Genomic DNA, 17,171 nt, shown 5'->3' with positions numbered 1-17,171 from the left:
CATCCCCCTTCCTACCTATGTCATTGGTCCCAATGTGGACCACGACCTCTGCCTGCTCACCCTCCCCCTTAAGAATGCCCTGTAGCCGCACAGTGACATCCATGACCCTGCCCCAGGGAAGGCAACAAACCATCCTGGAGTCACGTTTTGCGGCCACAGAAACGCCTATCTGTTCCCCTTACGATAGAATCCCCTACCACTATTGCTCTCCCACTCTTTTTCCTCCCTTTCTGAGCAGCAGAAGAGCGTCCCTGGCGCCAGGAAGCCGGCTGCTGCTGCCTTCCCCTGGTGAGTCATCCCCCTCAACAGTATCCCACTTGGTGTACCTGTTTGAAAGGGGGATGCCCGCAGGGGGCCCCTGCACTTCCTGCCTGCCTCTGTTGCTCCGCCTGATGGTCACCCCCTGTGCAGCCCTACCCTGAGGCTTGTGAACAACTCGCTAAACGTGCGATCCACGACCCTCTCAGCATCGGCGTATGCTCCAAAACTCATCCACCCGCAGGCTCGAGTGCCACAATGCGGTCTACAAGTAGCTGCAGCTGGATGCATTTCCCGCACACATGGTCGCCAGGGACACTGGCAGCGTCCCTGACTTCCCACATGGAGCAAGAGGAGCAGAACACGGGTCTGAGCTCTCCTGCCATGACTTACTCCATTAATTAATCTAAAAATTTATTCAATACCCCAGTTACAGGTATACTCTAGGGCGCTTTATTTACCAACTGTCCTCACTACAACACAGAGCCCCTAGAAATTTAACACCACAGAATTCAAGCTTGTATTGAAAAGAGAGAAATACTCACCAACCAATCACTTACCTGCTCCCAGGTGACGTCACACCCCGATTACTTTTTACCACTCTGCAACTTCTGAGCTCGCAGACTGGAGTTTGGTATGCCTCTCCTGGCCCCGCTGCCGCTTTTGTACCTCGCCGCCGAGTCTCCCACAGGTCCCGCCTCTCGCTGCCTGCCGCCGCTGCTCTGAGGGTTGTAGGGGCTGGAGGAGGTTACAGAGATAGGGAGGGCTGTCGGGGCTGGAGGAGGTTACAGAGTTAGGGAGGCGTTATAGGGGCTGGAGGAGGTTACAGTGATAGGGAGAGGTGTAGGGGCTGGAGGAGGTTACAGAGATAGGGAGGGGTGTAGGGGCCTGGAGGAGGTTACAGAGATAGGGAGGAGTGTAGGGGCTGGAGGAGGTTACAGAGATAGGGAGGGTTGTAGGGGCTGGAGAAGGTTACAGAGATAGGGAGGGTTGTAGGGGCTGGAGGAGGTTACAGTGATAGGGAGGGGTGTAGGGGCTGGAGGAGGTTACAGAGATAGGGAGGGGTGTAGGGGCTAGAGGAGGTTACAGAGATAGGGAGGAGTGTAGGGGCTGGAGGAGGTTACAGAGATAGGGAGCGTTGTAGGGGCTGAGAAGGTTACAGAGATAGGAGGGGTGTAGGGGCTGCAGGAGGTTACAGAGATAGGGAGGGGTGTAGGTGCTGGAGGAGGTTACAGAGATAGGGAGGGTTGTAGGGGCTGGAGGGGGTTACAGAGATAGGGAGGGGTGTAGCGGCTGGAGGGGGGTACAGAGATAGGGAGGGGTGTAGGGGCTGGAGGAGGTTACAGAGATAGGGTGGGGTGTAGGGCTGGAGGAGGTTACAGAGATAGGGAGGGTTGTAGGGGCTGGAGGAGGTTACAGAGATAGGGAGGGTTGTAGGGCTGGAGGAGGTTACAGATATAGGGAGGGGTGTAGGGGCTGGAGGAGGTTACAGAGATAGGGAGGGGTGTAGGGGCTGGAGGAGGTTACAGAGATAGGGAGGGGTGTAGGGGCTGGAGGAGGTTACAGAGATAGGGAGGGGTGTAGGGGCTGGAGGAGGTTACAGAGATAGGGAGGGGTGTAGGGGCTGGAGGAGGTTACAGAGATAGGGAGGGGTGTAGGGGCTGGAGGAGGTTACAGAGATAGGGAGGGTGTGTAGGGGCTGGAGGAGGTTACAGAGATAGGGAGGGGTGTAGGGGCTGGAGGAGGTTACAGAGATAGGGAGGGGTGTAGGGGCTGGAGGAGGTTACAGAGACAGGGAGGGGTGTAGGGGCTGGAGGAGGTTACAGAGATAGGGAGGGGTGTAGGGGCTGGAGGAGGTTACAGAGATAGGGAGGGTGTGTAGGGCTGGAGGAGGTTACAGATATTAGGGAGGGGTGTAGGGGCTGGAGGAGGTTACAGAGATAGGGAGGGGTGTAGGGCTGGAGGAGGTTACAGAGACAGGGAGGGTTGTAGGGGCTGGAGGAGGTTACAGAGATAGGGAGGGGTGTAGGGTCTGGAGAGGAGGTTACAGAGATAGGGAGGGGTGTTGGGGCTGGAGGAGGTTACAGAGATAGGGAGGGTGTAGGGGCTGGAGGAGGTTACAGAGATAGGGAGGGTTGTAGGGGCTGGAGGAGGTTACAGAGATAGGGAGGGGTGTAGGGGCTGGAGGAGGTTACAGAGATAGGGAGGGGTTGTAGGGGCTGGAGGAAGGTTACAGAGACAGGGAGGGTTGTAGGGGCTGGAGGAGGTTACAGAGATAGGGAGGGTTGTAGGGCTGGAGGAGGTTACAGATATAGGGAGGGTGTAGGGGCTGGAGGAGGTTACAGAGATAGGGAGGGCCTGTAGGGGCTGGAGGAGGTTACAGAGATAGGGAGGGTTGTGGTGCTGGAGGAGGTTACAGAGATAGGGAGGGGTGTAGGGGCTGGAGGAGGGTTACAGAGATAGGGAGGGTCTGTAGGGGCTGGAGGAGGTTACAGAGATAGGGAGGGTTGTAGGGGCTGGAGGAGGTTACAGAGATAGGGACGGGGTGTAGGGGCTGGAGGAGGTTACAGAGATAGGGAGGGCTGTAGGGGCTGGAGGAGGTTACAGAGACAGGGAGGGTTGTAGGGGCTGGAGGAGGTTACAGATATAGGGAGGGCTGTAGGGGCTGGAGGAGGTTACAGAGACAGGGAGGGTTGTAGGGGCTGGAGGAGGTTACAGAGATAGGGAGGGTTGTAGGGGCTGGAGGAGGTTACAGAGACAGGGAGGGGGTGTAGGGGCTGGAGCAGGTTACAGAGACAGGGAGGGTTGTAGGGGCTGGAGGAGGTTACAGAGATAGGGAGGGGCGAGTAGGCCATGAAGGATTGAAAACAAGGATAGGAATTGTATAATTCAGGTGAGCCAATGTAGGTCAGCGAGCACAGGGGTTGATTGTGGCGAACGGGACTCGGTGCGAGTAAGGACACGGGGGCAGTCGAGCTTTGGATGACCTCAAGTTTACGTAGGGTGGATCGCGGAGGCTCGCCAGGAGTGCGTTGGAATAGTCGAGTCTAGAGATAACAAAGGCATGGGCGAGGGTTTCAGTAGCAGATGAGCTGAGGCAACAGCGGAGACGGGCGACGGGGCGGAGGTAGGCGGGCTTAGTGATGAAATAGATACATGGTCGGAAGTTCCTCATGGGGCCAAACATTTGTTCTGATCGGAAACGTTTGGTACAGGAAGTCTGTATCACTGTGAGTCAGTGACCTCAGCCCCCGGTCCTAACAGTTGTGTGCGAGCGAGTTCGAGAGTGTGTTTGAGAATCTCGGTCTCTTTCGCCGTTCTTAGGGTGCAGACTGACTCACGGTGGTACCGGATTTGGGACGGGCAAATGGCGGGTTACAATCTCAGCCTCCGGGTCTTGCTGCTGCAATCTGCTCTCTGCGTGCAGGTAAGCACCTCAATTTGCTTGCCTCGCCAGGTCTCCCAGTTCCTGCTCTGCTCACAGTCGGAGTGAGGAGGCAGGAAGAGTGACCCGACCTTCTCCCCTTTCACCTGCCATCTCCCTCATTCCACCAGCCCCACCCTCCTTCCACTCGCCATCTCCCTCTGCATTGCCTCCTTCCACGCTCCGTCTCTCTCTGTCTCTCTCTCTCGCTCTCTCTCTCTCTGTCTCTCTGTCTCTCTCTCTCTCTCTCTGTCTCTCTCTCTCTCTCTCTCTCTCACTCTCTCTCTCTCTCGCTGTCTCTCTCTGTCTCTCTCTCTCTCTCTGTCTCTCTCTCAATTCAATTCAATTCAATTCAAATCGCTTTATTGGCATGACAAGTTACATCTTATGTGCCAAAACATCAAAAAACATTCATGGTTGTACACAAAAATACAGATCTATCCATACAGTGTATAAACAGATATATCCCTGAGTGTATAAATATACTTTCATATAATTTGTATATACTCTTTTCTTTATATTTAGTGGTTGTCCCTCTGTTTATGGCAAGCTGTAACATAGTGTGCCGCTAGTGTTTACACCATTTCTCTCTTCCCCTAGCAGGTATGGGAGTTTTTGGTCGTCATTCAAATTTCTGAATTCCGGGCATATTTTTGTGAATTTTGGGTAGAAATTCTCCCTTATGCCCTGATATTTTCCACAAGCTGTGAGGAAGTGCATCTCTGTCTGTCTCTCTGTCTCTCTCTGTCCTCTCTCTCTGCTCTCTCTCTGTCTCCCTCCTCTGTCTCTCTCTCTCTCTGTCTCTCTTCTCCTCTCTCTCTCTCGTCTCTCTCTCTGTCTCACTCTCTCTCTCTCTCTCTCTCTCTGTCTCTCTCTCTGTCTCACTCTCCTCTCTCTCTCTCTCGTCTCTCTGTCTCTCTCTCTCTGTCTCTCTCTCTGTCTCTCTCTCTCTCGTCTCTCTCTCCTCTCTATCTCTCTGTCTCAACTCTCTCTGTCTCACTCTCTCTCTCTCTCCTCTCTCTCTGTCTCTCTCTCTGACTCTCCCTGTCTCACTCTCTCTCTCTCTCACTCTCTCTCTCTCTCTCTGTCTCTCTCTCACTCTCTCTGTCTCTCTCTCACTCTCTCTCTCTCTGTCTCTCTTTCTCTCCCTCTCTCTCCTCTCTGTCTCTGACTCTCCCCTCTCTCTGTCGCTGTCTCTATTTCCGTTTTTCACCATTCACAGTTCACTCGCTGTGAGAACACTTGCATCGAGGAAGCTCTTGTCCTCCGCTTGTTCAACCCACATGGCTTCCTGCCGCACCGAGCCAGTGAGGCCCCGGGGGTCACACCTTGACCTCGAGGGGACTTTCCAGGTCGATGGATGTGTGGCTGGGGGAGAGTGAGGGATGAACCCTGCGAAACATCAAGGGCTCTCAGTCTCCAACTCCATTCATAAGAGCATAGGAGACAGGAGGAGGCCCATTCAGCCCCTCGAGCCTGTTACACAGGAACAGGAGGAGGCCCATTCAGCCCCTCGAGCCTGTTACACAGGAACAGGAGGAGGCCCATTCAGCTCCCTCGAGCCTGTTACACAGGGACAGGAGGAGGCCCATTCAGCCCCTCGAGTCTGTTACACAGGAACAGGAGGAGGCCCATTCAGCCCATCGAGCCTGTTACACAGGAACAGGGGCAGGCCCATTCAGTCCCCTCGAGCCTGTTACACAGGAACAGGAGGAGACCCATTCAGCCCCCTCGAGCCTGTTACACAGGAACAGGAGGAGGCCCATTCAGCCCATCGAGCCTGTTACACAGGAACAGGAGGAGGCCCATTCAGCCCATCGAGCCTGTTACACAGGAACAGGAGCAGGCCCATTCAGTCCCCTCGAGCCTGTTACACAGGAACAGGAGGAGGCCCATTCAGCCCATCGAGCCTGTTACACAGGAACAGGAGGAGGCCCATTCAGCCCCCTCGAACCTGTTACACAGGAACAGGAGGAGGCCCATTCAGCCCATCGAGCCTGTTACACAGGAACAGGAGGAGGCCCATTCAGTCCCCTCGAGCCTGTTACACAGGAACAGGAGGAGGCCCATTCAGCCCCTCGAGCCTGTTACACAGGAACAGGAGGAGGCCCATTCAGCCCCTCGAGCCTGTTACACAGGAACAGGAGGAGGCCCATTCAGTCCCCTTGAGCCTGTTACACAGGAACAGGAGGAGGCCCACTCAGCCCCTCGAGTCTGTTCCGCCATTCAATGAGAACATGGCTGATCTGTGACCTAAGTCCATCCACCCGCCTTTGCCCCATATCCCTCAATATCTTTGGTTAACAGAAATCTATCAATCTCCGATTTAACAGTAACAATCGATCCCCAGCATCAATTGCCCTTTGCGGTAGAGAGTTCCAATCTTCTCCCACCCTTTGTGTGTAGAAGTGTTTCCTAACATCACTCCTGAAAGGTCTGGCTCTAATTTTTAGACCGTGCCCCCTAGTCCTAGAATCCCCAACCAGCAGAAATAGTTTCTCTCTCTCTACCTGATCATTTCCACTTAATATCCAGAAAACTTCCATCAAATCACCCCTTAACCTTCTGAATTCCAGGGAATACGACCCTAGTTTGTGTGATCTTTCCTCGTAATTTAACCCATGAAGTCCGGGTACCATTCTGGTAAACCTACGCGGCCCTCCCCCTAAGGGCAATGTATTCTTCTTAAGGTGTGGTGCCCAGAACTGTTCACCGTGCTCCAGGTGTGATCTAACCAGGGCTATGTACACCTGCAGCATAACATCTACCCCCTTGTATTGTCGTCCTCGAGATACAAAGGCCAGCATCTCATTAGACCATGGGGGGAAAAATTCAGTTGTTAGCGCCTCCCGTTAGCGCCTTAGGAGGGCGCCAATTGTGACGCAAAGCAACTAGCGCACCGGCACGGCGTTGTTTGCGCCGCTCGCGAAATTAACGAGACATTTTGCGGCGGCGCTGAACACTGCCGCCGCGATCTCCTGCGCCGGCGGATCGTGACGTCGGTCGAGTGCGCGCAACGCCCCGTTAGTGGCCCCTATACCGGATATTGAGTGGCGCCCCCCCTGCCTTACCGCCTGCCGCTAGCAACGACGGGTTGAGGGGAGCGTTATGCATTCAGGAAGGGACTAGGGGAGCGCTATTTAAAGGCAGAGAGAGAGAGACTTCTGGAGAGATTCAATGCTGTGTGAAGGAGGCTCGAGTACTGAGCAGCACTTTGCAGGTTCATTTTCATTTGCCCTTCCTTGCTTCGCCAGCGCTCTGAGGCAGCGCCTCGCTCCTCGGACTTTGCGCCTTAAGACAGGTGTGAAGCGCCTGAATTAGCGCTCCAATCACCTCCAGGGGCAATAAAAGCCAAGTTTGCCGTCGGAGGCAATAATTAGCGCCCGGCGCTAAACTTTGCGCACGGCCGATAATGGCGCCCCAAATGGGGCGATACTGAATTTTTCCCCGAGTCCGTGTATCATTCTGGTAAACCTAGGCAACCCTCCCTCCAAGGCCAGTATAGCCTTCCGAAGGTGTGGTGCCCAGAACTGCGCACAGTGCTCCAGGCGTGGTCTCACCAGGGCTTTGTATAGCCGCAGCATCACTTCTCATAACTTGCAAGTGGTATGTTGGCCTTCGTAGCGAGAGGGTTCGAGTACAGGAACAAGGATGTCTTGCTGCAGTTGTACAGGGCCTTGGTGAGACCGCACCTTGAGTATTGTGTGCAGTTTTGGTCGCCTTATCTGAGGAAGGATGTTCTTGCCATGGAGGGAGTGCAGCGAAGATTCACCAGACTGATACCTGGGATGGCAGGAATGACGTATGAGGAGAGATTGGGTCGATTGGGCTTATACTCACTGGAGTTTAGAAGAATGAGAGGGGATCTCATTGAAACTTATAAAATTCTAACAGGACCGGACAGACTAGATGCAGGAAGGATGTTTCTGATGGTCGGGGAGTCCAGAACCAGGGGTCACAGTCTAAGGATAAGGGCTAAGCCATTTAGAACAGAAATGAGGAGGAATTTCTTCACCCAGAGACTGGTGAACCTGTGGAATTCTCTACCACAGAAGGCAGTGGAGGCCAATTCATTAAATATATTCAAGAAGGAGTTGGATATATTTCTTGAGGCTAAAGGGATCAAGGGATATGGGGAGAAGGCAGGGACAGGGTACTGAATTTGGATGATCAGCCATGATCTCATTGAATGGCGGAGCAGGCTCGAGGGGCCGAATGGCCTACTCCTGCTCCTATCTTCTGTGTTTCTATGTTTCTACCCAATTGTATTCTCGTCCTCTAGATATAAAGGCCAACATCCCGTTAGCCTGTTTGACTATTTTCTGTACCTGTCGATCCCTCGAGGCTGCTCCGCCAATCAATAAGATTACGGCTAATCCTTGACCTCAAATCCACTTTCCCGCCCGATCACTTGATTCCCCTCGAGTCCAAAAATCTGTCGCTCTCTGTCTTGAATAGACTCAACGGCTGAGCTTCCACAGCCCGCTGGGGCAGAGGATTCCAAAGAATGAGCGTGAGAGAGAGAGAGAGAGAGAGAGAGAGAGACAGATAGAGAGACAGACAGAGAGAGAGAGACAGAGAGAGAGAGAAAGAGACAGATAGAGAAACAGAGAGAGAGAGCGAGAGAGAAAGAGGCACAGAGAAAGAGAGAGAGAAACAGAGAGAGAAACAGAGAGAGAGAGAGACAGAGAGAGAGACAGACAGAGGCACAGAGACAGACAGAGAGAGGGGAGACGGATGGAAGGAAGGAATCTCCCAGAGAGAGAGAGGGACTGAGAGACACCAGTCAGTGTACAGATATCTCCCTGAGAGAGGGGGACTGAGAGACACCGGTCAGTGTACAGATATCTCCCTGAGAGAGAGAGGGACTGAGAGACACCAGTCAGTGTACAGATATCTCCCTGAGAGAGAGAGGGACTGAGAGACACCAGTCAGTGTACAGATGTCTCCCTGAGGGAGAGGGACTGAGAGACACCAGTCAGTGTACAGATATCTCCCTGAGAGAGAGGGACTGAGAGACACCAGTCAGTGTACAGATATCTCCCTGAGAGAGAGGGACTGAGAGACACCAGTCAGTGTACAGATATCTCCCTGAGAGAGAGGGACTGAGAGACACCAGTCAGTGTACAGATATCTCCCTGAGAGAGAGGGACTGAGAGACACCAGTCAGTGTACAGATATCTCCCTGAGAGAGAGACTGAGAGATACCAGTCAGTGTACAGATATCTCCCTGAGAGAGAGGGACTGAGAGACACCAGTCAGTGTACAGATATCTCCCTGAGAGAGAGGGACTGAGAGACACCAGTCAGTGTACAGATATCTTCCTGAGGGAGAGGGACTGAGAGAAACCAGTCAGTGTACAGATATCTCCCTGAGAGAGAGGGACTGAGAGACACCAGTCAGTGTACAGATATCTCCCTGAGAGAGAGGGACTGAGAGACACCAGTCAGTGTACAGATATCTCCCTGAGAGAGAGACTGAGAGATACCAGTCAGTGTACAGATATCTCCCTGAGAGAGAGGGACTGAGAGGCACCAGTCAGTGTACAGATATCTCCCTGAGAGAGGGACTGAGAGACACCAGTCAGTGTACAGATATCTCCCTGAGAGAGAGGGACTGAGAGATACCAGTCAGTGTACAGATATCTCCCTGAGAGAGAGAGGGACTGAGAGACACCAGTCAGTGTACAGATACCTCCCTGAGAGAGAGGGACTGAGAGACACCAGTCAGTGTACAGATATCTTCCTGAGGGAGAGGGACTGAGAGACACCAGTCAGTGTACAGATATCTCCCTGAGAGAGAGGGACTGAGAGACACCAGTCAGTGTACAGATATCTCCCTGAGAGAGAGGGACTGAGAGACACCAGTCAGTGTACAGATATCTCCCTGAGGGAGAGGGACTGAGAGACACCAGTCAGTGTACAGATATCTCCCTGAGAGGGGACTGAGAGACACCAGTCAGTGTACAGATATCTCCGTGAGAGAGAGGGACTGAGAGACACCAGTCAGTGTACAGATATCTCCCCGAGAGAGAGGGACTGAGAGACACCAGTCAGTGTACAGATATCTCCCTGAGGGGGAGGGACTGAGAGACACCAGTCAGTGTACAGATATCTCCCTGAGAGAGAGGGACTGAGAGACACCAGTCAGTGTACAGATATCTCCCTGTGAGAGAGGGACTGAGAGACACCAGTCAGTGTACAGATATCTTCCTGAGGGAGAAGGACTGAGGGACACCAGTCAGTATACAGATATCTCCCTGAGACAGAGAGGGACTGAGAGACACCAGTCAGTGTACAGATATCTTCCTGAGGGAGAAGGACTGAGGGACACCAGTCAGTATACAGATATCTCCCCGAGGTCTGGAATTAGTTGAACGATTTGTTTTTTTCCATTTACAGCTGAGCTCGGAGTGAGTGTGGAAACTCCAGAATACCCTGTGAATGGGAGCTTGGGACTGTCGGTGTGGTTGCCTGTGGAGATTGACTGGATCCCAGACGAGGCAGAAATAACATGGAAATTCACTGGAACAGACCCACCTACAAGCATCCTCCGCTTCGGTGTCAGTGAGCAAAAAACTAAGATATTTACAAAGAATCAGTTTGATGGAAGGGTCAAAATGCACAAGAATTTCACCCTGCAGTTAAACCTTCTGAAGGAGCAGGATCAAGGAATATACACCGTGACTGTGACAGGAGAAGGAGATCGGGCAGGATCAGTGACTCTAGTGGTTTATCGTGAGTTTATTGCATTTCATTTCAGGCAGTAGCCTCTCGGTCCTGTCCCTCACCGAGGGGAGTCCGGAGACAGGAGCCTCTCGTTCCTGTCCCTCACCAAGGGGAGTCTGGAGACAGGAGCCTCTCGGTCCCGTCCCTCACCGAGGGGAGTCTGGAGACAGGAGCCTCTCGGTCCCGTCCCTCACCGAGGGGAGTCTGGAGACAGGAGCCTCTCGGTCCTGTCCCTCACCGGGGGGAGCCTGGAGACAGGAGCCTCTCGTTCCTGTCCCCCACCGAGGGGAGTCTGGAGACAGGAGTCTCTCGGTCCTGTCCCTCACCGAGGGGAGTCTGGAGACAGGAGCCTCTCGGTCCTGTCCCTCACCGAGGGGAGTCTGGAGACAGGAGCCTCTCGGACCCGTCCCTCACTGAGCGAGTCTGGAGACAGGAGCCTCTCGGTCCTGTCCCTCACCGAGTGAGTCTGGAGACAGGAGCATCTCGGTCCTGTCACTCACTGAGTGAGTCTGGAGACAGGAGCCTCTCGGTCCTGTCCCTCACTGAGTGAGTCTGGAGACAGGAGCCTCTCGGTCCTGTCCCTCACTGAGGGGAGTCTGGAGACAGGAGCCTCTCGGTCCTGTCCCTCACTGAGTGAGTCTGGAGACAGGAGCCTCTCGGTCCTGTCCCTCACTGAGCAAGTCTGGAGACAGGAGCCTCTCGGTCCTGTCCCTCACCGAGGGGAGTCTGGAGACAGGAGCCTCTCGGACCCGTCCCTCACTGAGCGAGTCTGGAGACAGGAGCCTCTCGGTCCTGTCCCTCACTGAGTGAGTCTGGAGACAGGAGCCTCTCGGACCCGTCCCTCACTGAGCGAGTCTGGAGACAGGAGCCTCTCGGTCCTGTCCCTCACTGAGTGAGTCTGGAGACAGGAGCCTCTCGGTCCTGTCCCTCACTGAGTGAGTCTGGAGACAGGAGCCTCTCGGTCCCGTCCCTCACTGAGTGAGTCTGGAGACAGGAGCCTCTTGGTCCTGTCCCTCACTGAGTGAGTCTGGAGACAGGAGCCTCTCGGTCCTGGCCCTCACCCAGGGGAGTCTGGAGACGGGAGCCTCTCGGTCCTCTCCCTCACCGAGGGGAGTCTGGAGACAGGAGCCTCTCGGTCCTCTCCCTCACTGAGGGGAGCCTGGAGACAGGAGCCTCTCGGTCCTGTCCCTCATTGAGTGAGTCTGGAGGCAGGAGCCTCTCGGTCCTGGCCCTCACCCAGGGGAGTCTGGAGACAGGGGCCTCTCGGTCCCGTCCCTCACCGAGGGGAGTCCGGAGACAGGAGCCTCTCGGTCCTGTCCCTCACCGAGGGGAGTCTGGAGACAGGAGCCTCTCAGTCCCGTCCCTCACTGAGGGGAGTCTGGAGACAAGAGCCTCTCGGACCTGTCCCTCACTGAGGCGAGTCTGGAGACAGGAGCCTCTCAGTCCCGTCCCTCACTGAGGGGAGTCTGGAGACAAGAGCCTCTCGGTCCTGTCCCTCACTGAGGGGAGTCTGGAAACAGGAGCCTCTCAGTCCTGTCCCTCACCGAGGGGAGTCCGGAGACAAGAGCCTCTCGGTCCTGTCCCTCACTGAGGGGAGTCTGGAGACAGGAGCCTCTCGGTCCTGGCCCTCACCCAGGGGAGTCTGGAGACGGGAGCCTCTCGGTCCTCTCCCTCACCGAGGGGAGTCTGGAGACAGGAGCCTCTCGGTCCTCTCCCTCACTGAGGGGAGCCTGGAGACAGGAGCCTCTCGGTCCTGTCCCTCACTGAGTGAGTCTGGAGGCAGGAGCCTCTCGGTCCTGGCCCTCACCCAGGGGAGTCTGGAGACAGGGGCCTCTCGGTCCCGTCCCTCACCGAGGGGAGTCCGGAGACAGGAGCCTCTCGGTCCTGTCCCTCACTGAGTCTATAGACAGGAACCTCTCGGTCCTGTCCCTCACTGAGCGAGTTTGGAGACAGGAGCCTCTCAGTCCTCTCCCTCACCGAGGGGAGTCTGGAGACTGGAGTCTCTCGGTCCTGTCCCTCACCGAGGGGAGTCTGGAGACAGGAGCCTCTCGGTCCTGTCCCTCACCGAGGGGAGTCTGGAGACAGGAGCCTGTCAGTCCCGTCCCTCACTGAGGGGAGTCTGGAGACAAGAGCCTCTCGGTCCTGTCCCTCACTGAGGCGAGTCTGGAGACAGGAGCCTCTCGGTCCTATCCCCCACTGAGGGGAGTCTGGAGACAGGAGCCTCTCGGTCCTGTCCCTCACTGAGTGAGTCTGGAGACAGGAGCCTCTCGATCCTGTCCCTCACCGAGGGGAGTCTGGAGACAGGAACCTCTCGGTCCTGTCCCTCACCGAGGGGAGTCTGGAGACAGGAGCCTCTCGTTCCTGTCCCTCACTGAGTGAGTCTGGAGACAGGAGCCTCTCGATCCTGTCCCTCACCGAGGGGAGTCTGGAGACAGGAACCTCTCGGTCCTGTCCCTCACCGAGTGAGTCTGGCGACAGGAGCCTCTCGATCCTGTCCCTCACCGAGGTGAGTCTGGAGACAGGAGCCTCTCGGTCCCGTCCCTCACTGAGTGAGTCTGGAGACAGGAGTCTCTCGGTCCTGTCCCTCACCGAGGGGAGTCTGGAGACAGGAACCTCTCGGTCCTGTCCCTCACCGAGTGAGTCTGGCGACAGGAGCCTCTCGATCCTGTCCCTCACCGAGGGGAGTCTGGAGACAGGGGCCTCTCGGTCCTGTCCCTCACCGAGTGAGTCTGGCGACAGGAGCCTCTCGGTCCTGTCCCTCACCAAGGGGAGTCTAGAGACAGGAGCCTCTCGGTCCTGTCCCTCACTGAGTGAGTCTGGCGACAGGAGCCTCTCGGTCCCGTCCCTCACTGAGTGAGTCTGGCGACAGGAGCCGCTCGGTCCTGTCCCTCACCGAGTGAGTCTGGAGACAGGAGCCTCTCGGTCCTGTCCCTCACCGAGGGGATTCTGGAGACATGAGTCTCTCGGTCCTGTCCCTCACCGAGGGGAGTCTGGAGACAGGAGCCTCTCGGTCCTGTCCCTCACTGAGTGAGTCTGGAGACAGGAGCCTCTCGGTCCTGTCCCTCACTGAGTGAGTCTGGAGACAGGAGCCTCTCGGTCCTGTCCCTCACTGAGTGAGTCTGGAGACAGGAACCTCTCGGTCCTGTCCCTCACTGAGGGGAGTCTGGAGACAGGAGCCTCTCAGTCCTGTCCCTCACCGAGTGACTCTGGAGACAGGAGCCTCTCGGTCCTGTCCCTCACCCAGGGGAGCCTGGAGACAGGAGCCTCTTGGTCCTCTCCCTCACTGAGGGGAGCCTGGAGACAGGAGCCTCTCGGTCCTGTCCCTCACTGAGTGAGTCTGGAGACAGGAGCCTCTCGGTCCTGGCCCTCACCCAGGGGAGTCTGGAGACAGGGGCCTCTCGGTCCCGTCCCTCGCCGAGGGGAGTCCGGAGACAGGAGCCTCTCGGTCCTGTCCCTCACTGAGTCTATGGACAGGAACCTCTCGGTCCTGTCCCTCACCGAGTGGAGTCTGGAGACAGGAGCCTCTCGGTCCTGTCCCTCACTGAGTGAGTCAGTAGACAGGAACCTCTCGGTCCTGTCGCTCACTGAGCGAGTTTGGAGACAGGAGCCTCTCAGTCCTCTCCCTCACCGAGGGGAGTCTGGAGACAGGAGTCTCTCGGTCCTGTCCCTCACCGAGGGGAGACTGGAGACAGGAGCCTCTCGGTCCTGTCCCTCACCGAGGGGAGTCTGGAGACAGGAGCCTCTCAGTCCCGTCCCTCACTGAGGGGAGTCTGGAGACAAGAGCCTCTCGGTCCTGTCCCTCACTGAGGCGAGTCTGGAGACAGGAGCCTCTCAGTCCCGTCCCTCACTGAGGGGAGTCTGGAGACAAGAGCCTCTCGGTCCTGTCCCTCACTGAGGGGAGTCTGGAAACAGGAGCCTCTCAGTCCTGTCCCTCACCGAGGGGAGTCCGGAGACAAGAGCCTCTCGGTCCTGTCCCTCACTGAGGGGAGTCTGGAGACAGGAGCCTCTCGGTCCTGGCCCTCACCCAGAGGAGTCTGGAGACGGGAGCCTCTCGGTCCTCTCCCTCACCGAGGGGAGTCTGGAGACAGGAGCCTCTCGGTCCTCTCCCTCACTGAGGGGAGCCTGGAGACAGGAGCCTCTCGGTCCTGTCCCTCACTGAGTGAGTCTGGAGGCAGGAGCCTCTCGGTCCTGGCCCTCACCCAGGGGAGTCTGGAGACAGGGGCCTCTCGGTCCCGTCCCTCACCGAGGGGAGTCCGGAGACAGGAGCCTCTCGGTCCTGTCCCTCACTGAGTCTATAGACAGGAACCTCTCGGTCCTGTCCCTCACTGAGCGAGTTTGGAGACAGGAGCCTCTCAGTCCTCTCCCTCACCGAGGGGAGTCTGGAGACTGGAGTCTCTCGGTCCTGTCCCTCACCGAGGGGAGTCTGGAGACAGGAGCCTCTCGGTCCTGTCCCTCACCGAGGGGAGTCTGGAGACAGGAGCCTGTCAGTCCCGTCCCTCACTGAGGGGAGTCTGGAGACAAGAGCCTCTCGGTCCTGTCCCTCACTGAGGCGAGTCTGGAGACAGGAGCCTCTCGGTCCTATCCCCCACTGAGGGGAGTCTGGAGACAGGAGCCTCTCGTTCCTGTCCCTCACTGAGTGAGTCTGGAGACAGGAGCCTCTCGATCCTGTCCCTCACCGAGGGGAGTCTGGAGACAGGAACCTCTCGGTCCTGTCCCTCACCGAGTGAGTCTGGCGACAGGAGCCTCTCGATCCTGTCCCTCACTGAGGGGAGTCTGGAGACAGGAGCCTCTCGGTCCCGTCCCTCACTGAGTGAGTCTGGAGACAGGAGTCTCTCGGTCCTGTCCCTCACCGAGGGGAGTCTGGAGACAGGAACCTCTCGGTCCTGTCCCTCACCGAGTGAGTCTGGCGACAGGAGCCTCTCGATCCTGTCCCTCACCGAGGGGAGTCTGGAGACAGGGGCCTCTCGGTCCTGTCCCTCACCGAGTGAGTCTGGCGACAGGAGCCTCTCGGTCCTGTCCCTCACCAAGGGGAGTCTAGAGACAGGAGCCTCTCGGTCCTAGTCATAGTCATAGATAGTCATAGAGTTATACAGCACAGAAAGAGGCCCTTCGGCCGATCGTGTCTGCGCCGTCCATCAAGCCCTGTCCAATCTAATCCCATTTTCCAGCATTTGGTCCATAGCCTTGTATGCAATGGCGTTTCAAGTGTTCATCCAAATGCTTCTTGAATGTTGTGAGGGTTCCTGCCTCTACCACCCTTTCAGGCAGTGAGTTCCAGACTCCAACCACCCTCTGGGTGAAAAAGTTCCTCCTCAAATCCCCTCTAAATCTCCTGCCCCTTACCATGAATCTATGCCCCCTTGTTATTGACCCCCATACTAAGGGGGAAAGTTCCTCTTTATCTACCCTATTTATGCCCCTCATCATTTTGTACACCTCAATCAGGTCCCCCCTCAGCCTTCTTTGCTCCAAGGAAAACAACCCCAGCCTGTTTAGTCTTTCTTCATAGCTGAGGCGCTCCATCCCAGGTAACATCCTGGTGAATCTTCTCTGCACCCTCTCCAAAGCAATCACATCCTTCCTATAGTGAGGCGACCAGAACTGCACACAGTACTCCAGCTGTGGCCTTACCAGCGTTTTGTACAGCTCCATCATAACCTCCCTGCTCTTATATTCTATGCCTCGGCTAATGAAGGCAAGTATCCCATATGCCTTTTTAACCACCTTATCTACCTGTTCCGCTGCCTTCAGGGATCTATGTACATGTACACCAAGGTCCCTCTGACACTCTGTACTTCCTAGGGTCCTACCACTCATTGTGTATTCCCTTGCCTTATTTGTCCGTCCAAAATGCATCACCTCGCACTTTTCAGGGTTAAATTCCAGTTGCCACTTTTCCGCCCATCTGACCAACCCGTTTATATCGTCCTGTAGCCTGAGGCTTTCCTCCTCGCAATTTACCACCCCACCAATTTTCGTGTCATCTGCGAACTTACTGATCATACCTTTTACATTCTCCTCCAAATCATTTATGTAGATCACAAACAGCAAGGGACCCAGCACCGATCCCTGAGGTATCCCACTGGACACAGGCCTCCAGTCACAAAAGCAACCTTCGACCATCACCCTCTGCCTCCTGCCACTCAGCCAGTTTAGGATCCAACGCGCCAAGGCACCCTGGATCCCATGGGCTCTTACCTTCTTGACCAGTCTCCTATGCGGGGCTTTGTCAAAAGCCTTACTGAAGTCCATGTATACCACATCCACAGCACTTCCTTCATCCACACACCTAGTCACCCCCTCGAAAAATTCAATCAGATTGGTCAGACATGATTTACCCTTGACAAAGCCATGCTGACCATCCCCGATTAATCCTTGCCTCTCCAAGTGGAGACTAATTTTGTCCCTCATAATCTTTTCCAATCATTTCCCTACCACAGATGTTAGGCTCACTGGCCTGTAATTCCCTGGTTTATCCCTGCTACCCTTCTTGAATAATGGTACTACGTTAGCTGTTCTCCAGTCCTCTGGTACATCCCCTGTGGCCAGAGAGGTTCTGAAAATTTGTGTCAGAGCCCCTGCAATCTCCTCCTTTGCCTCCCACAGCAGCCTGGGATACATCTTGTCCGGGCCTGGGGATTTATCCACTTTTTGGCCTGCTAAAACCGCTAGTACCTCCTCCCTCTCGATGCTAATATGTTCAAGTATGTCACAGTCCCCTTGCCCGATTTCTATGTCTGCATCGTCTTTCTCCATAGTGA

The 17,171-nt window shown here is 55.7% G+C and overlaps 1 protein-coding gene across 1 annotated transcript in view; it reads left to right on the top strand.

Annotated features, from left to right (window-relative positions):
* Positions 1-3,625: 3,625 nt before the first annotated feature.
* Positions 3,626-17,171, top strand: part of LOC147087094 (CD48 antigen-like) — a 47,233-nt gene continuing 33,687 nt past the window's right edge. Inside the window, exons 1-3 of the mRNA XM_085978043.1 lie at positions 3,626-3,685; positions 4,905-4,989; positions 10,084-10,419. Of these exons, the coding sequence (XP_085834169.1) occupies positions 3,626-3,685; positions 4,905-4,989; positions 10,084-10,419 (481 nt within the window). The remainder of the gene's footprint in view (positions 3,686-4,904; positions 4,990-10,083; positions 10,420-17,171) is intronic.

This window comes from Somniosus microcephalus, unplaced genomic scaffold (assembly GCF_052327205.1).
Source record: "Somniosus microcephalus isolate GS21.2 unplaced genomic scaffold, FLI_Smic_1.0 unresolved_chr6, whole genome shotgun sequence".
NCBI classification, from domain to species: Eukaryota; Metazoa; Chordata; class Chondrichthyes; order Squaliformes; family Somniosidae; genus Somniosus; species Somniosus microcephalus.
The sequence above is the reverse complement of the archived record's forward strand: the minus strand, read 5'-3'. Positions and strand labels throughout refer to the sequence as shown.